This window comes from Cyclopterus lumpus, chromosome 20, assembly GCF_009769545.1.
Source record: "Cyclopterus lumpus isolate fCycLum1 chromosome 20, fCycLum1.pri, whole genome shotgun sequence".
In the NCBI taxonomy this organism is placed as follows: Eukaryota; Metazoa; Chordata; class Actinopteri; order Perciformes; family Cyclopteridae; genus Cyclopterus; species Cyclopterus lumpus.
In genome coordinates, this window is record NC_046985.1 from 838284 (window position 1) to 862500 (window position 24217).

Below are 24217 nucleotides of genomic sequence, written 5' to 3' on the forward strand. Positions count from 1 at the left end.
AGTCCTTTATCAGCACTAAGGGCTAACAAGACCAGTAAAGAGATGAGTCCTTTATCAGCACTAAGGTCTAACAAGACCAGTACAGAGATGAGTCCTTTATCAGCACTAAGGTCTAACAAGACCAGTACAGAGATGAGTCCTTTATCAGCACTAAGGTCTAACAAGACCAGTACAGAGATGAGTCCTTTATCAGCACTAAGGTCTAACAAGACCAGTACAGAGATGAGTCCTTTATCAGCACTAAGGTCTAACAAGACCAGTAAAGAGATGAGTCCTTTATCAGCACTAAGGTCTAACAAGACCAGTACAGAGATGAGTCCTTTATCAGCACTAAGGTCTAACAAGACCAGTACAGAGATGAGTCCTTTATCGGCACTAAGGTCTAACAAGACCAGTACAGAGATGAGTCCTTTATCGGCACTAAGGTCTAACAAGACCAGTACAGAGATGAGTCCTTTATCTGCACTAAGGTCTAACAAGACCAGTACAGAGATGAGTCCTTTATCGGCACTAAGGTCTAACAAGACCAGTACAGAGATGAGTCCTTTATCGGCACTAAGGTCTAACAAGACCAGTACAGAGATGAGTCCTTTATCAGCACTAAGGTCTAACAAGACCAGTACAGAGATGAGTCCTTTATCAGCACTAAGGTCTAACAAGACCAGTACAGAGATGAGTCCTTTATCAGCACTAAGGTCTAACAAGACTAGTACAGAGATGAGTCCTTTATCAGCACTAAGGTCTAACAAGACCAGTACAGAGATGAGTCCTTTATCAGCACTAAGGTCTAACAAGACCAGTACAGAGATGAGTCCTTTATCAGCACTAAGGTCTAACAAGACCAGTACAGAGATGAGTCCTTTATCAGCACTAAGGTCTAACAAGACCAGTAAAGAGATGAGTCCTTTATCAGCACTAAGGTCTAACAAGACCAGTACAGAGATGAGTCCTTTATCAGCACTAAGGTCTAACAAGACCAGTACAGAGATGAGTCCTTTATCAGCACTAAGGTCTAACAAGACCAGTAAAGAGATGAGTCCTTTATCAGCACTAAGGTCTAACAAGACCAGTACAGAGATGAGTCCTTTATCAGCACTAAGGTCTAACAAGACCAGTACAGAGATGAGTCCTTTATCAGCACTAAGGTCTAACAAGACCAGTACGGAGATGAGTCCTTTATCAGCACTAAGGTCTAACAAGACCAGTAAAGAGATGAGTCCTTTATCAGCACTAAGGTCTAACAAGACCAGTACAGAGATGAGTCCTTTATCAGCACTAAGGTCTAACAAGACCAGTACAGAGATGAGTCCTTTATCAGCACTAAGGTCTAACAAGACCAGTAAAGAGATGAGTCCTTTATCAGCACTAAGGTCTAACAAGACCAGTACAGAGATGAGTCCTTTATCAGCACTAAGGTCTAACAAGACCAGTACAGAGATGAGTCCTTTATCAGCACTAAGGTCTAACAAGACCAGTACAGAGATGAGTCCTTTATCAGCACTAAGGTCTAACAAGACCAGTACAGAGATGAGTCCTTTATCAGCACTAAGGTCTAACAAGACCAGTACGGAGATGAGTCCTTTATCTGATGCATTAGGAGGTCATTAGTAATCTTCACCAGTTCTGTCTCTGTGCTGTTTTCTAAATCCTGACTGAAACTCCTCAAATAAACTATTATTATTAACCGTGTGTCACCACATTAACCTCGTTAACATTGTTAACATTGTTATTGACTAGCAACTCTAATTCATCACTGATACATTTCAGATAAAGAACGTAACAAATTGTTTTTTTTATTTATTATTTTTTATTAAACTTATATTTAAATCTTATTCAGTGTTTTAGTTTCTGGAAATATTCTCGTCTTTTAAAGGTCGCAGAGCTGATTGGTTGCTGTGGCTCAGGGGCGGGTCTCCTGCAGGACTCTCTCCTCCAATCGGGCGTAGCGCTTCAGCATCTGGTCGTACACCTTGAACACACACACACACACACACACACTAAGATACTACACACCTTGAGGTAAACACACAGCCTTCATCATGTGTGTGTGTGTGTGTGTGTATGTCTGCACATGCTCAGTAGCGATCGGGAAGAACTGGTATCAACATGAAGGTCAATGTGAACCAGTCTAGAAACACGGAGGTCAATGTGAACCAGTCTAGAAACACGAAGGTCAATGTGAACCAGTCTAGAAACACGGAGGTCAATGTGAACCAGTCTAGAAACACGAAGGTCAATGTGAACCAGTCTAGAAACACGAAGGTCAATGTGAACCAGTCTAGAAACACGGAGGTCAATGTGAACCAGTCTAGAAACACGGAGGTCAATGTGAATCAGTCTAGAAACATGGAGGTCAATGTGAACCAGTCTAGAAACACGGAGGTCAATGTGAACCAGTCTAGAAACACGGAGGTCAATGTGAACCAGTCTAGAAACACGGAGGTCAATGTGAACCAGTCTAGAAACACGGAGGTCAATGTGAATCAGTCTAGAAACATGGAGGTCAATGTGAACCAGTCTAAAAACACGAAGGTCAATGTGAACCAGTCTAGAAACACGGAGGTCAATGTGAACAAGTCTAGAAACACGGAGGTCAATGTGAACCAGTCTAGAAACACGGAGGTCAATGTGAACCAGTCTAGAAACACGGAGGTCAATGTGAACCAGTCTAGAAACACGGAGGTCAATGTGAACCAGTCTAGAAACACGGAGGTCAATGTGAACCAGTCTAGAAACACGGAGGTCAATGTGAACCAGTCTAGAAACACGGAGGTCAATGTGAACCAGTCTAGAAACACGGAGGTCAATGTGAACCAGTCTAGAAACACGGAGGTCAATGTGAACCAGTCTAGAAACACGAAGGTCAATGTGAACCAGTCTAGAAACACGGAGGTCAATGTGAACCAGTCTAGAAACACGGAGGTCAATGTGAACCAGTCTAGAAACACGAAGGTCAATGTGAACCAGTCTAGAAACACGAAGGTCAATGTGAACCAGTCTAGAAACACGGAGGTCAATGTGAACCAGTCTAGAAACATGGAGGTCAATGTGAACAAGTCTAGAAACATGGAGGTCAATGTGAACCAGTCTAGAAACACGGAGGTCAATGTGAACCAGTCTAGAAACACGGAGGTCAATGTGAACCAGTCTAGAAACACGGAGGTCAATGTGAACCAGTCTAAAAACATGGAGGTCAATGTGAACCGGTCTAGAAACATGAAGGTCAATGTGAACCGGTCTAAAAACATGGAGGTCAATGTGAACCAGTCTAGAAACACGGAGGTCAATGTGAACCAGTCTAGAAACACGGAGGTCAATGTGAACCAGTCTAGAAACATGGAGGTCAATGTGAACCAGTCTAGAAACATGGAGGTCAATGTGAACCAGTCTAGAAACATGGAGGTCAATGTGAACCAGTCTAGAAACACGGAGGTCAATGTGAACCAGTCTAGAAACACGGAGGTCAATGTGAACCAGTCTAGAAAATAAATGAATGAAATTAATAAAAATGGGTAGATTTGTGTGTGTAGACGTGTATAGATGTGTGTGTGTGTGTGTAGATGTGTGTGTGTGTGTGTAGACGCGTGTAGATGTGTGTGTGTGTGTGTGTAGATGTGTGTGTGTGTGTGTGTGTAGATGTGTGTGTGTGTGTGTGTGTATAGATGTGTGTGTGTGTGTGTGTGTAGATGTGTGTGTGTGTGTGTGTATAGATGTGTGTGTGTGTGTGTAGATGTGTGTGTGTGTGTGTGTGTGTAGATGTGTGTGTGTGTGTGTGTAGACGCGTGTAGATGTGTGTGTGTGTGTGTGTGTGTATAGATGTGTGTGTGTGTGTGTGTGTGTGTAGATGTGTGTGTGTGTGTAGATGTGTGTGTGTGTGTGTGTATAGATGTGTGTGTGTGTGTGTAGATGTGTGTGTGTGTGTGTGTGTGTAGATGTGTGTGTGTGTGTGTGTATAGATGTGTGTGTGTGTGTGTAGATGTGTGTGTGTGTGTGTGTGTGTAGATGTGTGTGTGTGTGTGTGTGTACCTGCTGGGCTGCAGGATGCGGTGTAGTGACCAGTTGTGCTTCTGGAGCTTTCTTCACCACATCAAAAAAGGACACGGCAGATTCTGACACCAGACCTGAAAACCGACCAATCAGAGAAGCAGGTTTCTGCATCATTAACCAATCAGGAGAGTACAAAGCTTAATGAATCTCTAGTGAGGAAAGTCATGAATGACAATAGATGCTGAACCAAAAACAAACATCTCAGGGTTCATTAAAACCACCGAGTCCTTTCTGATCATCGTATTGATCCGGTGGTAGTAGTAGTATTAGTAGTAGTATTAGTAGTAGTATTACTAGTAGTGTTAGTAGTAGTATTACTAGTAGTGTTAGTAGTAGTATTAGTAGTAGTGTTAGTAGTAGTATTAGTAGTAGTGTTAGTAGTAGTATTACTAGTAGTGTTAGTAGTAGTATTAGTAGTAGTGTTAGTAGTAGTATTAGTAGTAGTGTTAGTAGTAGTATTACTAGTAGTGTTAGTAGTAGTATTAGTAGTAGTGTTAGTAGTAGTATTACTAGTAGTGTTAGTAGTAGTATTAGTAGTAGTGTTAGTAGTAGTATTACTAGTAATGTTAGTAGTAGTATTAGTAGTAGTAGTATTAGTAGTATTACTAGTAGTATTAGTAGTAGTATTAGTAGTAGTGTTAGTAGTAGTATTAGTAGTAGTATTAGTATTAGTAGTAGTATTACTAGTAGTGTTAGTAGTAGTATTACTAGTAGTGTTAGTAGTAGTATTAGTAGTAGTGTTAGTAGTAGTATTAGTAGTAGTATTAGTAGTAGTATTACTAGTAGTGTTAGTAGTAGTATTAGTAGTAGTATTAGTAGTAGTATTACTAGTAGTGTTAGTAGTAGTATTACTAGTAGTGTTAGTAGTAGTGTTAGTAGTAGTATTAGTAGTAGTATTACTAGTAGTATTAGTAGTAGTATTACTAGTAGTGTTAGTAGTAGTATTAGTAGTAGTGTTAGTAGTATTAGTAGTAGTATTACTAGTAGTGTTAGTAGTAGTATTAGTAGTAGTGTTAGTAGTAGTATTAGTAGTAGTATTACTAGTAGTGTTAGTAGTAGTATTACTAGTAGTGTTAGTAGTAGTGTTAGTAGTAGTATTACTAGTAGTGGTAGTAGTAGTATTAGTAGTAGTGTTAGTAGTAGTATTACTAGTAGTGTTAGTAGTAGTATTACTAGTAGTGTTAGTAGTAGTGTTACTAGTAGTGGTAGTAGTAGTATTAGTAGTAGTATTAGTAGTAGTATTACTAGTAGTATTAGTAGTAGTATTACTAGTAGTATTAGTAGTAGTATTAGTAGTAGTGTTAGTAGTAGTATTAGTAGTAGTATTAGTATTAGTAGTAGTATTACTAGTAGTGTTAGTAGTAGTATTACTAGTAGTGTTAGTAGTAGTATTAGTAGTAGTGTTAGTAGTAGTATTACTAGTAGTGTTAGTAGTAGTATTAGTAGTAGTATTACTAGTAGTGTTAGTAGTAGTATTAGTAGTAGTATTAGTAGTAGTGTTAGTAGTAGTATTACTAGTAGTGTTAGTAGTAGTATTACTAGTAGTGTTAGTAGTAGTGTTAGTAGTAGTATTAGTAGTAGTATTACTAGTAGTATTACTAGTAGTATTACTAGTAGTATTACTAGTAGTATTAGTAGTAGTGTTAGTAGTAGTGTTAGTAATAGTATTACTAGTAGTGTTAGTAGTATTACTAGTAGTGTTAGTAGTAGTATTACTAGTAGTATTACTAGTAGTGTTAGTAGTAGTGTTAGTAGTAGTATTACTAGTAGTATTAGTAGTAGTGTTAGTAGTAGTATTAGTAGTAGTATTAGTAGTAGTATTACTAGTAGTGTTAGTAGTAGTATTAGTAGTAGTATTAGTAGTAGTATTAGTAGTAGTGTTAGTAGTAGTATTACTAGTAGTATTAGTAGTAGTATTAGTAGTAGTATTAGTAGTAGTGTTAGTAGTATTAGTAGTAGTATTAGTAGTAGTATTACTAGTAGTATTAGTAGTAGTGTTAGTAGTAGTATTAGTAGTAGTGTTAGTAGTAGTGTTAGTAGTAGTATTAGTAGTAGTATTACTAGTAGTGTTAGTAGTAGTATTAGTAGTAGTGTTAGTAGTATTAGTAGTAGTATTACTAGTAGTGTTAGTAGTAGTATTAGTAGTAGTGTTAGTAGTAGTATTTGTAGTAGTATTAGTAGTAGTGTTAGTAGTAGTATTACTAGTAGTATTTGTAGTAGTATTAGTAGTAGTGTTAGTAGTAGTATTAGTAGTAGTGTTAGTAGTAGTGTTAGTAGTAGTATTAGTAGTAGTATTACTAGTAGTGTTAGTAGTAGTATTACTAGTAGTATTAGTAGTAGTAGTGTTAGTAGTAGTATTAGTATTACTAGTTGTGTTAGTAGTAGTATTAGTAGTAGTATTAGTAGTAGTGTTAGTAGTAGTATTAGTAGTAGTATTAGTAGTAGTAGTAGTGTTAGTAGTAGTAGTAGTATTACTAGTAGTGTTAGTAGTAGTGTTACTAGTAGTGATAGTAGTAGTATTACTAGTAGTGTTAGTATTATTAGTAGTAGTGTTACTAGTAGTATTACTAGTAGTGTTAGTAGTAGTATTACTAGTAGTGATAGTAGTAGTATTACTAGTAGTGTTAGTATTATTAGTAGTAGTGTTACTAGTAGTGTTAGTAGTAGTATTACTAGTAGTGATAGTAGTAGTATTACTAGTAGTGTTAGTATTATTAGTAGTGTTACTAGTAGTGTTAGTAGTAGTATTACTAGTAGTGTTAGTAGTAGTAGTAGTATTACTAGTAGTGTTAGTAGTAGTGTTACTAGTAGTGATAGTAGTAGTATTACTAGTAGTGTTAGTATTATTAGTAGTAGTGTTACTAGTAGTATTACTAGTAGTGTTAGTAGTAGTATTACTAGTAGTGATAGTAGTAGTATTACTAGTAGTGTTAGTATTATTAGTAGTAGTGTTACTAGTAGTATTACTAGTAGTGTTAGTAGTAGTATTACTAGTAGTGATAGTAGTAGTATTACTAGTAGTGTTAGTATTATTAGTAGTGTTACTAGTAGTGTTAGTAGTAGTATTACTAGTAGTGTTAGTAGTAGTATTACTAGTAGTGATAGTAGTAGTATTACTAGTAGTGTTAGTATTATTAGTAGTAGTGTTACTAGTAGTATTACTAGTAGTGATAGTAGTAGTATTACTAGTAGTGTTAGTATTATTAGTAGTAGTGTTACTAGTAGTATTACTAGTAGTGTTAGTAGTAGTATTACTAGTAGTGTTAGTAGTAGTGTTAGTAGTAGTATTACTAGTAGTGTTAGTAGTAGTATTACTAGTAGTGATAGTAGTAGTATTACTAGTAGTGTTAGTAGTAGTATTACTAGTAGTGTTAGTAGTAGTATTACTAGTAGTGACAGTAGTAGTATTACTAGTAGTGTTAGTAGTAGTATTACTAGTAGTATTACTAGTAGTGTTATTTACCTTATATATGCTTCCTTTGGGCAACATTATCAGGAAACACTCCATAAACTTTCATTACTATGCAGATGATACTCAATTATATCTATGGATCAAACCAGAGGAGACCAACCAGCTGCTAAAATTCAAGAATGTCTTAAAGACATAAAAACATGGATGACCTGCAACTTCCTGATGTTAAACTCAGACAAAACTGAAGTTATTTTACTGGCCCTGAACATCTCAGAGATCAATGATCTGGTGATGTGGTTTCTGTAGATGGCATTGCCCTGGCATCCAACACCACTGTAAAGAATCTCTAGTTATCTTTGACCCAGACTTGTCCTTTAACTCCACGTGAAGCATTAACGGTAGTAAACGATTTGATTGAATCCTTGGACAACAAGCACCACTGTGCAGCCCTTTTTATTGACTTGTCTTGGCTTTTGAAACTGTCAATCATGGAATAATGAAGCATAGCCTTCTTACAATTGGACTGTCAGAACAAACTGTCTGTTGGTTTGAACATTATTTATCAAACAGATCAGTGTGTCCAGGCTGAAGGCATCACCTCTAGCTCTCTTAATGTAATAAAGGGTGTGCCCCAGGGTTCGGTCCTAGGACCACTTTTATTCACAATTTATATAAACAGTATCGGTCAAAGTGTGCCAAATGCAAATTTTAACTTTTATGCAGATGATACTGTTATTTACTGCTCTGCTACACAGCATCAGGCTCTCTTTCATTTGCAAAAATGAGTTGAAATTAATTTTGAATCCTGACAAAACAAAGCTGAAGATGTTTAAAACTCAAAGAAAAAGCCGCTGAACTTTCCAGCTATAATTACATTTCAGGGCAATGTGATTGAGTCTGTATCGTCATATAAATACTTGGGATTCTTAATTGATGATTCTCTCTCTTTTAAACCTCACATTCAGCAAGTTAGTTGTGGTGTTAGTAGTAGTGTTACTAGTAGTGTTAGTAGTAGTACTAATAGTAGTACTAGTAGTAGTACTAGCAGTATACCGTGCAGGGCTCGGTAGGCGGACCCCAGGCAGGCCGAGCTGCACAGGTCGATGCTGTAAACCGGAGCGTTGAACACGTCAGACAGAACCTGAGAGACAGAAGAACGGAGCGATGTGATTGGACGCCGCGCTGCTCGTCGGCTCCTCCCGCATTTCCTTCAATTAAAGGATGTGTTCGCAGTTTAAGAATAATTAAGCAGATTTAATCAATGTTTTCCACCTGTAATGATACATCATTTGAGTTGAAAACTCAACACAGATATTATAAAATAATGATCCTTAAGTTTAATTAAAAGTTCAGAAATGAGTTAAAATATTGAAAGTTTAATGACTGAATATAATATTCTTTAAAGCTTTAAAATCACATATTTATTCTGACTCACTGACCTCACCTTGATTATTAATGACAACTACACTGTAAAATCATATAAAATATTATTATTAATGAATAATATTCATGTTGATATTATTAAATAATATTATTTATTCATTATAAATAATGTTATTAATAATAATAATGATAAATAATCATAAATAAAATAATAATAATAATAATGACCTGCAGAATGTCTTTATTAGATGAAGCTCCTCCCGTTGCCATAACTCTGGTTCCTGGAACTGAAAACATGAATGAAGAGTTTCACCGTTTAGAAACTTAAAGAACAGAAACAGAAATGATTCGTACATGCGAACTGTGTCAGAGAAATGTTCTCACTCATCGAGTTTTTAAAAGTTCAGCTCTGCTGAAAGACATCTCTGAGGAGAAGATCTTTGTTGTAGTTTCTACCCTCTGCTGAAAAACAACTCTGAGGAGAAGATCTTTGTTGTAGTTTCTACCCTCTGCTGAAAAACAACTCTGAGGAGAAGATCTTTGTTGTAGTTTCTACCCTCTGCTGAAAAACAACTCTGAGGAGAAGATCTTTGTTGTAGTTTCTACCCTCTGCTGAAAAACATCTGAGGAGATGATCTTTGTTGTAGTTTCTACTAGCTGCTAATAAACATCTCTGAGGAGAAGATCTTTGTTGTAGTTTCTACCCTCTGCTGAAAAACATCTCTGAGGAGAAGATCTTTGTTGTAGTTTCTACCCTCTGCTGAAAAACATCTCTGAGGAGAAGATCTTTGTTGTAGTTTCTACTAGCTGCTAATAAACATCTCTGAGGAGAAGATCTTTGTTGTAGTTTCTACAGGATGACGCCAGGAAACAGGAAGAAAGCAAGTAAAGAGTTCTTCAGGAAGCAGGAAGAGGAGGACGGAGGTCTCACTGATGGAGTAGCCCAGCCGCTCAGCGTGGAGCCTCCTGGACAGGAACTGACCCTCCACCAGAGCCCGGACCTCCACCTGAGGACTCAGGGAGGACACCTGCAGGACAGGAGACAGGAGATTCCTGATGCACATGAACACTGGAGACTTCACCTGAATGCGTCTCACTCACCTTGTTGTCTTCGGGGTCAAAGAGATGAACTCCGACTGCAGGAGGTGTGATCTCCACGCTGTCAAAATAAAAGCCTGGAAACACATCGAGCAACCAGTCAGAGGAGGAGGGAGGGAAGGAGGTAACACACGAGGAAGGAAACACACGAAGGCAGGGAAGAAGGAAGAAGGTAAAGGGAAGGAAGGAAAATGGAAGGAGTTAAGGAAGCAAGATGGCATGAAAGAAGGTAACTAATGAAGGAAAAAAGAAGTGAGGAAGGAAGGAGTTAGGAAGGACAACAAGGAAGATATGAAGAAGAAAAAAAGGAAATGTGACGGTAGGGAAGAAGGTAAAGGGAAAAGAAGGAGGGATGAAAAGAAGGAGTAGAGAAGATGAACAGAAAAAAGAAATAAGGAAGTAAGGAAAGATGAAAAGCAGGAAACGAGTAGGAATGAGGAAGGTAAATAATAGTAATAAATAAATAATAATTACACAAGATGGAAGGAGAACTAATGCAAGTAGAAGGAAGTAAGGAGTTAGGGAGGAAAATGGAAAATGATGTTAGGAAAAGGGAAGAAGGGTGAAGGAAAGGAAGGGAGTCGTAATAGAGCAAGGAGGGACACAATGAAGGAAGGAAGGAAGGAAGGAAAGGAGGTGAGACACAAGGAATGAAGGAAGCTTCACCCATGTGTCCGTTGTTCCCGAGCGGCGTGTCTCTCAGGGCAACGGAAAAAAGTTCCCATGATCCTCCAGTGCTCTTGTTCCTGATTCGTTCCCTCGTCAGAGACCCGTTCTTAAAGCTGCGGACGACAGGTGAGACTACAGGTGAGACTACAGGTGAGACTACAGGTGAGACTAAAGGTGAGACTAAAGGTGAGACTACAGGTGAGACTACAGGTGAGACTAAAGGTGAGACTAAAGGTGAGACTACAGGTGAGACTACAGGTGAGACTACAGGTGAGACTAAAGGTGAGACTACAGGTGAGACTACAGGTGAGACTACAGGTGAGACTAAAGGTGAGACTAAAGGTGAGACTACAGGTGAGACTACAGGTGAGACTAAAGGTGAGACTAAAGGTGAGACTACAGGTGAGACTACAGGTGAGACTACAGGTGAGACTAAAGGTGAGACTACAGGTGAGACTACAGGTGAGACTACAGGTGAGACTACAGGTGAGACTAAAGGTGAGACTACAGGTGAGACTACAGGTGAGACTACAGGTGAGACTAAAGGTGAGACTACAGGTGAGACTACAGGTGAGACTACAGGTGAGACTAAAGGTGAGACTACAGGTGAGACTAAAGGTGAGACTAAAGGTGAGACTACAGGTGAGACTACAGGTGAGACTACAGGTGAGACTACAGGCAGTAAAGACTACAGGTGAGACTACAGGTGAGACTACAGGTGAGACTACAGGTGAGACTACAGCCAGTAGAGACTACAGGTGAGACTACAAATGAGACTACAGGCAGTATAGACTACAGGTATGACTACAAATGAGACTACAGGCAGTATAGACTACAGGTGAGGCTACAAATGAGACTACAGGCAGTATAGACTACAGGTGAGGCTACAAATGAGACTACAGGCAGTAGAGACTACAGGTGAGACTACAAATGAGACTACAGGCAGTATAGACTACAGGTGAGACTACAAATGAGACTACAGGCAGTATAGACTACAGGTGAGGCTACAAATGAGACTACAGGCAGTAGAGACTACAGGTGAGACTACAAATGAGACTACAGGCAGTATAGACTACAGGTGAGGCTACAAATGAGACTACAGGCAGTAGAGACTACAGGTGAGGCTACAGGCAGTATAGACTACAGGTGAGGCTACAAATGAGACTACAGGCAGTAGAGACTACAGGTGAGGCTACAGGCAGTAGAGACTACAGGTGAGACTACAGGTGAGACTACAGGTGAGACTACAGGTGAGACTAAAGGTGAGACTACAGGTGAGACTACAGGTGAGACTACAGGTGAGACTACAGGTGAGACTAAAGGTGAGACTACAGGTGAGACTACAGGTGAGACTACAGGTGAGACTAAAGGTGAGACTACAGGTGAGACTACAGGTGAGACTACAGGTGAGACTACAGGCAGTAAAGACTACAGGTGAGACTACAGGTGAGACTACAGGTGAGACTACAGGTGAGACTACAGGCAGTAGAGACTACAGGTGAGACTACAAATGAGACTACAGGCAGTATAGACTACAGGTGAGACTACAAATGAGACTACAGGCAGTATAGACTACAGGTGAGGCTACAAATGAGACTACAGGCAGTATAGACTACAGGTGAGACTACAAATGAGACTACAGGCAGTATAGACTACAGGTGAGGCTACAAATGAGACTACAGGCAGTAGAGACTACAGGTGAGACTACAGGCAGTAGAGACTACAGGTGAGACTACAGGTGAGACTACAGGTGAGACTACAGGTGAGACTACAGGCAGTAAAGACTACAGGTGAGACTAAAGGTGAGACTACAGGTGAGACTACAGGTGAGACTACAGGCAGTAGAGACTACAGGTGAGACTACAAATGAGACTACAGGCAGTATAGACTACAGGTGAGACTACAAATGAGACTACAGGCAGTATAGACTACAGGTGAGGCTACAAATGAGACTACAGGCAGTAGAGACTACAGGTGAGACTACAAATGAGACTACAGGCAGTATAGACTACAGGTGAGGCTACAAATGAGACTACAGGCAGTAGAGACTACAGGTGAGGCTACAGGCAGTAGAGACTACAGGTGAGACTACAGGTGAGACTACAGGTGAGACTACAGGCAGTAGAGACTACAGGTGAGACTACAAATGAGACTACAGGCAGTATAGACTACAGGTGAGACTACAAATGAGACTACAGGCAGTATAGACTACAGGTGAGGCTACAAATGAGACTACAGGCAGTAGAGACTACAGGTGAGACTACAAATGAGACTACAGGCAGTATAGACTACAGGTGAGGCTACAAATGAGACTACAGGCAGTAGAGACTACAGGTGAGACTACAAATGAGACTACAGGCAGTATAGACTACAGGTGAGGCTACAAATGAGACTACAGGCAGTAGAGACTACAGGTGAGGCTACAGGCAGTAGAGACTAAAGGTGAGACTACAGGTGAGACTACAGGTGAGACTACAGGCAGTAGAGACTACAGGTGAGACTACAAATGAGACTACAGGCAGTATAGACTACAGGTGAGACTACAAATGAGACTACAGGCAGTATAGACTACAGGTGAGGCTACAAATGAGACTACAGGCAGTAGAGACTACAGGTGAGACTACAAATGAGACTACAGGCAGTATAGACTACAGGTGAGGCTACAAATGAGACTACAGGCAGTAGAGACTACAGGTGAGGCTACAGGCAGTAGAGACTACAGGTGAGACTACAGGTGAGACTACAGGTGAGACTACAGGCAGTAAAGACTACAGGTGAGACTAAAGGTGAGACTACAGGCAGTAAAGACTACAGGTGAGACTACAGGTGAGACTACAGGTGAGACTAAAGGTGAGACTACAGGCAGTAAAGACTACAGGTGAGACTAAAGGTGAGACTACAGGTGAGACTCTGAACAGATAATACCACAGCAGAGCCATGAAGGCCTGCCAGTCCAGTGGGTTGCAGAAGACGTGACCCTCCAGTGCCGGGCGAGGCTGCTGGATCCATAGGAACACCGTGTCACTGGTCCCCAGGCTGACCTGGACACACACACACACACACACACACACACACACTGTAACACAGAGGACTGAGTGGGCTGGAGTAGGCGGGTCTCAGGGGACTTACAGCGATGTCTCCGGGCTGGAGCCTCATTCCTGCCAGAGACGCTGAGGACAGAGAACACATTTTATTGATAATAATGTTGAACGTATCGATTGATATTCACATGATGGCTCTGAATATCACTTGATGACGTTCCTGGTGCCCGGAGGCTGCAGTGAGCTCATATCTGACCTGGGTTGTCTCCGGTGAAGGCCACCACCCTGCAGCCCTCAGAGAAACCATAACGCTGCACAAAGTAGGAGGACACGGGACCCTGCAGGGACGGAGCCGAGGTTAAAGCTCTGCTCCGGGTCAGCCAACACACCTCACACCAGTAAAGACCAGTCTCACCAGTACAGACGTGGAGGGCACTGGAGCTCCCAGCAGTCGGTCCAGATGAGGAGCGGTGGCCTCCAGGCAGATCCCAGACCAGGTTCTGGTCCTGATGTCCAACAGATTCATCCCAGAACCTGAAGTCAGCGAGTCAGCCGGTGAGCTAACGCATGGCCTTTCAGAACCTGATGACATCTAATGAGGATGATGTGGTAGAAAGCTCCAGGACAGCTGGACCCTGGTGATGCGAGGACCGGCCCCTTTAAAGGGTCCCAGGCCCCAGGTTGGAAACCACTGCCTTCATTGGTCAAACACTGTCTGACATCATCATCTTTTAGTTTTCACTAAACAGTGAGACTTAAGTAACAATTAATACAGAAGGAGGATACAGATCAAGAACAGACAGACAGGTGGTCAGACAGACAGGTGGTCAGAGAGACAGGAACATGTAACTTTACCATCACTGTAGTCGATGGCGGCGTAACCACCGAGGAAGAGAGAGGCTGCGAAGCTGCTGACCAATGAAATCCTCTGAAAACACACACACACACACACACAATAGCAAAGTAAGTTGTCAGACCAAAATAGTTTTTACACCACTCAACACAATACTGGTTCTGTTTGTATAAAGTATGTGGACATTATATATATATATATATATATATATATATATATATATATATATATATATATATATATATATATATATATACTAACCTCAGTGTTCTGAAAGTCCTGCGGTCGGGTCTGTCTCAGTTTGGAGATCTGGTTTCCTGTGAAACGCTGCAGACAAATGAAACCTCATTTAAACAGCAACAGAAGTGGTCAGACAGACAGGTGGTCAGACAGACAGGTGGTCAGACAGACAGGTGGTCAGAGACAAGTGGTCAGACAGACAGGTGGTCAGAGACAAGTGGTCAGACAGACAGGTGGTCAGACAGACAGGTGGTCAGACAGACAGGTGGTCAGGGACAAGTGGTCAGACAGACAGGTGGTCAGAGACAAGTGGTCAGACAGACAGGTGGTCAGAGACAAGTGGCCAGACAGACAGGTGGTCAGAGACAAGTGGCCAGACAGACAGGTGGTCAGGGACAAGTGGTCAGACAGACAGGTGGTCAGAGACAAGTGGTCAGACAGACAGGTGGTCAGACAGACAGGTGGTCAGGGACAAGTGGTCAGACAGACAGGTGGTCAGGGACAAGTGGTCAGACAGACAGGTGGTCAGAGACAAGTGGCCAGACAGACAGGTGGTCAGACAGACAGGTGGTCAGAGACAAGTGGCCAGACAGACAGGTGGCCAGACAGACAGGTGGTCAGGGACAAGTGGTCAGACAGACAGGTGGTCAGAGACAAGTGGTCAGACAGACAGGTGGTCAGACAGACAGGTGGTCAGGGACAAGTGGTCAGACAGACAGGTGGTCAGAGACAAGTGGCCAGACAGACAGGTGGCCAGACAAACAGGTGGTCAGAGACAAGTGGTCAGACAGACAGGTGGTCAGAGACAAGTGGCCAGACAGACAGGTGGCCAGACAGACAGGTGGTCAGAGACAAGTGGTCAGACAGACAGGTGGTCAGAGACAAGTGGTCAGACAGACAGGTGGTCAGACAGACAGGTGGTCAGGGACAAGTGGTCAGACAGACAGGTGGTCAGAGACAAGTGGTCAGACAGACAGGTGGTCAGGGACAAGTGGTCAGACAGACAGGTGGTCAGAGACAAGTGGCCAGACAGACAGGTGGTCAGAGACAAGTGGTCAGGGACAAGTGGTCAGACAGACAGGTGGTCAGAGACAAGTGGCCAGACAGACAGGTGGTCAGGGACAAGTGGTCAGACAGACAGGTGGTCAGAGACAAGTGGCCAGACAGACAGGTGGTCAGACAGACAGGTGGTCAGAGACAAGTGGCCAGACAGACAGGTGGCCAGACAGACAGGTGGTCAGGGACAAGTGGTCAGACAGACAGGTGGTCAGAGACAAGTGGTCAGACAGACAGGTGGTCAGAGACAAGTGGCCAGACAGACAGGTGGTCAGACAGACAGGTGGTCAGAGACAAGTGGCCAGACAGACAGGTGGCCAGACAGACAGGTGGTCAGGGACAAGTGGTCAGACAGACAGGTGGTCAGAGACAAGTGGTCAGACAGACAGGTGGTCAGACAGACAGGTGGTCAGGGACAAGTGGTCAGACAGACAGGTGGTCAGAGACAAGTGGTCAGACAGACAGGTGGTCAGAGACAAGTGGCCAGACAGACAGGTGGCCAGACAGACAGGTGGTCAGAGACAAGTGGTCAGACAGACAGGTGGTCAGAGACAAGTGGCCAGACAGACAGGTGGCCAGACAGACAGGTGGTCAGAGACAAGTGGTCAGACAGACAGGTGGTCAGACAGACCTCGTAGGCTCTGGACCCTGTGATCTCTGCCAGCCTCACAGCGCCCCCTGCTGCCGCCTGCAGTTCATCACACTGCCGGCTGCTGCTGGAGTCCATCCACACGGGGCCGCTGCTCACAGAGAAGCTGTCCTGTTGGAGAGCAGGAGGTGGTCACACACACACACACACACACACAAACACACGCACACACGCACGCGCACACACACACACACAAACACACGCACACACGCACACGCACACGCACACACGCACACACCTGCAGCAGCTGGTGCAGGTCCTGGTTTGGGTCCAAGTGCTGCAGAGTCTCAGACGCTCCTCTTCTCCAGAACACGCTGCCATGTTGCTGAGGGAGGAAAGGGGGGAGGGGCCTGTTGTCACGGCAGCGTCACGCAGGTGTCACTCATGCAAGTGATTAATGGCCGCATTCCATTTAGTGTGTCACAGCCTTCACAGGGAGCCAGCAGACAGTCTCTATATAAACTCACCTGGCCGCTGCCTGACAGCGCTCTGACACGGGAGAAGACAAGCCCCGCCCTCTTCATCTTGTCCAATAGCAGGTCCAGAGCCTGACAGACGCAGAGACATGACAGCCAATCACAGGGACAAACGAGCACGGCCAGAGGTCAAAGGTCACAGTGAAGTGCATTGTGTCTATGTGAGAGTGTGTGTCTCACCTTCACCCACATGAGGACAGGTGAGGTGACGGTGAGTCTGTCAGCGTGGACATGAACTCCTCCCAGAGTCCTGAGAGCACAAACAATAAATAAATATATCCTCCTACTCCTAGTCATAGTACTACTCCTAGTACTACTACTAGTCCTACTCCTCGTCCTAGTACTACTAGTCCTACTCCTACTACTAGTCATAGTCCTAGTCCTACTACTACTCGTCCTAGTCCTACTACTAGTCCTTCTCCTAGTACTAGTCCGAGTAGGACTAGGAGTACTCGTCCTAGTCTACTACTACTACTACTACTAGTAGTCCTAGTACACAGGTGAGATGGTACCTGAATTCAGGAAGCTCGGAGTCAAACTGCACATTGTCCTGGTGAACGACGTTCAGGTCCCCATCGATCACCACCACCTTCAGCTTCAGGTAGTATCAGAGGTACAAGTACACAAGTATGATCAGCTTCAGGTAGTATCAGAGGTACAAGTACACAAGTATGATCAGCTTCAGGTAGTATCAGAGGTACAAGTACACAAGTATGATCAGCTTCAGGTAGTATCAGAGGTACAAGTACACAAGTATGATCAGCTTCAGGTAGTATCAGAGGTACAAGTACACAAGTAGTATCAGCTTCATGTGGTACCAGAGGTAAAAGTACACGCATTATACACAAAGTATTTACAGTATAATATACTATAAAACTACTGATGCATTCAGGTGTCGTAGGATTCTGCAGTACTTGCAGCTTCAGCTGTCAGATAAAAGTAGTGAACAGAAGTACAGAATGTAAGTACACAGTAAAGTACAGAAGACTACTTTCACATACTAGTGATGAAGAACTGTGTTTTATGGCGTGTACTTAATAGTTTATTTCCTGTTGAAGTACATGTACGCGGGTACAAAGTACTTCTTCACTTGCAACATCAAACACAATCCGCCAACGGCCGCTTCCGCATCTGCGCGATGACAGCTTTGCGTGCACGAGGCCCACGCGCGTGCACCGCGTCAGAGAAGGTGCATTAAACAAAAGGTTAGTTTACCTGCTGCGTGCTGAAGTCAAAGCCCAGGTAGAGAGGGGAGTCCTGAGCGGCGGCCATCGTGACACACGTGCGCATGCGCACACACAGTGAGGAGCAGGGGCTAATTATTTAAAGAGACAGTAAGAATTTTTCGAGTTGACGTTAATACATTACATGACATCACATTACATAACATCACATTACATCACATTACATTACATGACATCACATCACATTACATTACTTTGAGAGAGTGAGAGGGAGAGAAAGGGTGAGAGAGAGGGAGAGGATGAGAGGGAGAGAGATTTTTAGAAAACCTTTATTTTACATTAAAAAAACGAACAAACAAACAGAACATTGCACTCACTTCAAACCCAAATCAACCAACAAAAACAACCAAAAACAACAAACGCAACGCTTCTGTCCGCTGGTGGTCCTGAGACCCCGTTTCAATGCCATAGTTTCAGCAAAAGTTTCTCCTCCTCTGTGCCGCTCCTCCGTGCCGCTCCTCCGGACCGCTCCTCCGGACCGCTCCTCCGGACCGCTCCTCCGGACCGCTCCTTCGGGCTGCTCCTCCGTGCTGCTCCTCCGGGCTGCTCCTCTGGGCTGCTCCTCCGGGCTGCTCCTCCGGCCTCCTGTGCTTGGCTGTCAGCCTCCTCCTTCAGCCCTTTATTCACCACCGTCCTGATCTTCTGAAGTCTAGAGATCTCCTGGAGTGTAAACCCTCTCCTCGTCTTGTTCTTCATATGAAGCCGGATAGATAGAATCAGCTTTGGCAGATCGGTGAAGTGCTTCTCCACTTCACACTTCCTATTCTTTGTGTCCTTGAGGAACCATTTCAGCCTGGCCAGACTATATTCCCTCAGAGAGTCACTTTCATCAGAGGACCCACTCTCTACCACAGAGTAGTCGTCCATACTGGACTCAGACTCATACCCTTTGCCTTCCTCGTCCCCCCCGGCCTTCCTCTTCAGATAAAGCTTCTCCTCACCCTCCTCCATTTCCACCTCACTTTCTCCTACCATGACCTGCCCACACTTTTCATTCCCTCCTCCTTCCTGCCCCCTACCCACCTCCACCTGTCCTCCAGTGCACCCCTGGCTGTCCTCCTGAATATGTGCCCCCCCCCCTGGGCCGCCCCTGCCCCCTCTTCTTCCACCTGCAGTACTACACCTGCCCTCTCCCCCTCCATTTCCTGGGCCACCACTGCCCCTCCTTCTTTCTCTTCCTCCTCCTGCTGCTGACCCATCTCAGCCCCTTCTGTGTTCACTTGCTTCACCCACATACTCACACAGGTATGTACATATTCTCATGTATATGTACTGGTATGTACTGCACTGAAAAAAATGACACTTTGAACTAACCTAAAAAAAAAAAATCACTCTAATTTATTACAAGTAAATTTATTAGTTTTTCTCAAATTATATTTTTGATTTGGTAGAAACCTAAAATTTTGATTAAATAAAGTAAATAAATTACATTCATACAAAGTAAAATTATTATTTATTATAAAGTAAATGTTTTCACTTTGGTATAACTTAATTTTTTAATTTGGAAAAATCTAATATTTTGTATTACATGAAAGCAAAGATTTTACTTTACACTAAAGTAATTAAAACACTCTAATTTTGTTACACCTAAATGTATTAGTTTTTCTTAAATTATATTTTTGGTTGAAACCTAAAATTTTAATTAGATAAAAATCAAATTATTACTTTTGAAAAAGACAAGGTTTTTTTTACATTGAAACAACTTTATTTTTAAATTTGGAAAAACCTTATATTTTCTATTACATACAGGCAACGTTTTTACTTTGGACTAAAATTAATTTAAACACTAATTTGTTACAGGTTATTTTATTAATCTCAAGTTACATTTCTGTTGCATTGCAATTACACAATAATCAGTTTCTTTGTGTAGAAGATTGAATATGTATGTATGTATGTATGTGTATATATATATATATATATATATATATATATATATATATATATATATATATATATATATATATATATATATATATATATATCCTACAACTTAAAACTTTTACCATGGACAAAAGCAAAATTTGCTAGAGTATAAAACATGTTGTTACAATCAGTGTAATTTAGTTTACACTAAATAAAAACCAAAATATTGACAAAAGATCAACATACATCTTGACATGAACAATATGGTTACATCTCTTAAATTGCTAGTGTCCAATCTTTGAACAAGGGGTTGTGCATAATGAGTTAAATCCTTTGTTGTGCATAACAAACATGTATAACATGCATAACAAGGGTTAAACCCTTTGAACAAGGGGTTGTGCATAATGAGTTAAATCCTTTGTTGTGCATAACAAACATGTATAACATGCATAACAAGGGTTAAACCCTTTGAACAAGGGGTTGTGCATAATGAGTTAAATCCTTTGTTGTGCATAACAAACATGTATAACATGCATAACAAGGGTTAAACCCTTTGAACAAGGGGTTGTGCATAATGAGTTAAATCCTTTGTTGTGCATAACAAACATGTATAACATGCATAACAAGGGTTAAACCCTTTGAACAAGGGGTTGTGCATAATGAGTTAAATCCTTTGTTGTGCATAACAAACATGTATAACATGCATAACAAGGGTTAAACCCTTTGAACAAGGGGTTGTGCATAATGAGTTAAATCCTTTGTTGTGCATAACAAACATGTATAACATGCATAACAAGGGTTAAACCCTTTGAACAAGGGGTTGTGCATAATGAGTTAAATCCTTTGTTGTGCATAACAAACATGTATAACATGCATAACAAGGGTTAAACCCTTTGAACAAGGGGTTGTGCATAATGAGTTAAATCCTTTGTTGTGCATAACAAACATGTATAACATGCATAACAAGGGTTAAACCCTTTGAACAAGGGGTTGTGCATAACCCACTGTAACAAAAACATTACCAGTGCTACTGAATTGTCGTGAATTTAGCATTTTTCACATTTTCAGTGTGTAGAATTAATACAAAATTAACATTTTTCAAACAAAGTCTGTTTCTTTACCTTCCATTATCATGGAGTGTATTTGAATACAAGTTATATAACAGAACAAAAACACATGTTGTATCCAAATGTCTTTTCATTGGTCCAATATTTACAGTTTGAGACTCAGAGTGCAAACTCAGAGCATCAAAAGTGTATTTGAGGTCACTTGGGTAGCTCAAGTTTAGAGCATAAATGAGCCCAAATAACATAGCACATGCATGCGCTACCGATGGCAAATCATTAAGGACTTTCACACCATCGATAACAACTCCAATGTCATGTGGCGGCTGGAGGAAATCCTCCTCCTCCTCGGACCAAGCTTCATCCTTTTGAACAACCTGATAAAAGACAAGACACTTATTAAAAAGGTTATTCTGATGTACCAATATAAAAAAAGACACTTCTCAAAATGAAATCTCAAACAAATCAATTGGAGCTCTAGTAATGTGAAAATGTAGCTCCGTGTCTCAGCGGAGAACAATATATGTTGCTACCCGTTAAGAGCGACAGCAGTTGTTGCGGCTATGAAAAATTGATATCATACAGGAAATTAAAACCGGTATACTTATGGTGCGTTAAGTTTACGAGGGCATCTCCAAAGTCTCTGTCTTGGTACTGCAGTCTAAAATTCCCATTCAACTCACATACTTTTCTGACTTCATTCAACAGCTGCTCTATTGTCTCTGGAATCAAATTCATATTCACAAATTCATTAATATACAACCTTATGCATGAATGTATCTCTTCAGAGAGATGATGCGCTGTCCACTATGTAGGGATCTGTCAGTTCATCCACACCAACAAGCCGTAGTTCTTTAGGACTAGATATAAGCCATAAGCTCGATAATGTTCCAGGTACCAGGCATCCACTTTGAGTGAGCAGTCCGTATTAAATAGTCAAACTCTTGCAAAAGTTCCTCAACAGTTACTCTAGACACAAGATAAATATGTTCTTGTTCAGTAAGAGAGAGGCAACTTTGATCTCAACATTATATGCAAGTCGTTTAAATCCTGAACATTGAAACTAGAGTCACCTAAATCAATTGTACTTAAATCATCTGACGGCTCAGTACCAACACCATCAATCTGGATACTGTCAGAATGATTACCGTCAACAGAAAGACTTAAACTTGACTCCTGTTTATCAAGTATTCCTGGCTTTAAGTCATTTACTGAACAACCCTTATGATTTCTGCTTCTGTGAGTTCGAAATGAACCATAAATATTTGTTTTGTATGAACACCCCTGAAAAACACAAACAACTGTTTCACTGTTTTTTAGATGCTGTGCTATATGTTGAAAATAGTCTTTTAAATTAGAAAGTTCACAGTAATTGCACAACAGACATTTAAAGGTGGTCAGTTCAGTTTGTGAGGATCGCTGATGACATCTTGACAAGTGGCTCAAAAGTGCATTCCAGGTCTTGCAGGTACAGTTCAAATGGATGCAGGGATATGAATGTCTGTGTAATGTCTGTGTTCTAGCTTATAATGTTTAAGAAGATCTGATCTTCGTGAAACAGAAGTACCAGTCTTTACATTCATCGGAAGACTAGGAAAGAAGAAAAAAGGACCCGTTTACACAATTGCCTTGTAATAACATTTTTTTTAAATGCAGCATGGTACATTTGCACCTTATGTTTGTTTTCAGTTACTTAGGAAAAAAATAATGTTCTTTCATTTTTTTGTTTAAGTAAATTTGACTAGAGTTATTGTTATTAGTGTGATCACACCATCCTGAACATCTTCACATACTCTTCAATAATTAAAAAGTTGGAATAGGCAAATAGGTTTATACAGTTTGAACCACAAAGAAAGTGATTTTATGTATTGCATGATTATCTACAATGCAATGATTATATATAAAAACTATAGTAAATGACTTAACATTGAATGTATTTATTGTTTGGTGAAATCTATTCACATTACATTGGGTGGGTAACTTCTTGATTAGTTTTGACACAACACCAAAACTATAACTTCTATAACTATCTGCCATAAATATCCCAATACCACAAATACGATACTGGTATATTTATCTATAATAGTAATATATAAAACATCTGTATGGTTCCCTTTTTACCAGCTTGTTCCTGCCCAGCTTTTTGAACACTTAACAAATGGCATTAATATTAATATTAGCCTACAGCAAGATATTAATGAAAACTACATGGTGCCATCATAGCATTGATTATACACGGCTATGTAGGCCTTTTGTCTGCATCTGACTACATAGTTCCTTCATAAGTATGAACAATTGTAAAGTTCATATTTTAAATCTTAATTCATGGAATAAATATTTTTTCCTTCACAAAAAAAGAAAGAAAAGAGAGATCCACCCTCCGGTTCAGCAGCATGCAGCCATTTTGCATCAACTGTGTTTCATTTAGTACACGCGTGTGCATTGTGACCTCATGATCACATAGACTGGTCATTAAACTAGGCTAAGGCTACTCGTGTTAGGCTGTATGTGGGTGAGCTTAAGGTGTGCACCATGTTTATAATCACCTGTACTTACCTGTCGTTCTTTGAACTCTTTGTAAAGTTTGTGTGTCTGTCTGAAAGTTGCTTTGCCATGTTTGACGTGTTGCTCCCTGGTCTGAGAGGCTTTGAAACACTGTCTGCGATGTTATGCAGACAGTTATGCTATTTTAATAAAGTATCGATACTAAAAATATGCAAAACCGTATCGTTTTGAACGTACTGGTACCGTGGTACCTTTTTAGTATCGGTACACTGCAAGTTATTGGTGTTTAAAATTCTACAAATATAATAAATATTGCAAAAATAGAAATGTAAAACGAACCTGCCATTTAAATGTCATTTAATGTCCACTACATTGAAATTGAAATTGAAATTACAGACTACGTTCGTAAGTATACATTTGTGGTAAATTTAAGGTATTCTCTGAAGTGCTGCAATTATATTTTGGGTTTGTCATTCGCATTTAAAAATACACGAACATGTTGTCATGTTGTGAATTACCAAATTCAGCAATATGGCTACAAAGTCAGACCGCTACAGGAAACAGCAGCAAACCTGTAAACAAAGGAAAAATAGAGAAATAATGTTTTATTTTATTTA

At 41.0% G+C, this 24217-nt stretch overlaps 1 protein-coding gene and 1 long non-coding RNA gene across 2 annotated transcripts in view; both read right to left on the reverse strand.

Moving 5' to 3' along the window:
- Positions 1-1837: 1837 nt before the first annotated feature.
- xylb (xylulokinase homolog (H. influenzae)) lies at positions 1838-18219 on the reverse strand. The gene is made up of 19 exons (XM_034560107.1): positions 18140-18219; positions 17437-17519; positions 17105-17174; positions 16916-16996; positions 16687-16773; positions 16431-16559; positions 14765-14830; positions 14506-14578; positions 14066-14184; positions 13907-13988; positions 13739-13779; positions 13535-13650; positions 10607-10722; positions 9944-10017; positions 9774-9870; positions 9071-9129; positions 8513-8600; positions 4027-4121; positions 1838-1969 (listed from the first exon to the last, which is right to left on the reverse strand). Exons 1-19 carry the CDS (start codon positions 18212-18214, stop codon positions 1901-1903), a joined length of 1620 nt encoding a protein of 539 aa, XP_034415998.1. The 5' UTR covers positions 18215-18219; the 3' UTR covers positions 1838-1900.
- A 1937-nt stretch (positions 18220-20156) lies between these two features.
- LOC117749530 overlaps positions 20157-24217 on the reverse strand; it is a 5084-nt gene continuing 1023 nt past the window's right edge. The window contains exons 2-3 of the long non-coding RNA XR_004611719.1: positions 24119-24172; positions 20157-21472 (exon numbers count right to left, since the gene is read on the reverse strand). This is a non-coding gene — a long non-coding RNA (uncharacterized LOC117749530). The remainder of the gene's footprint in view (positions 21473-24118; positions 24173-24217) is intronic.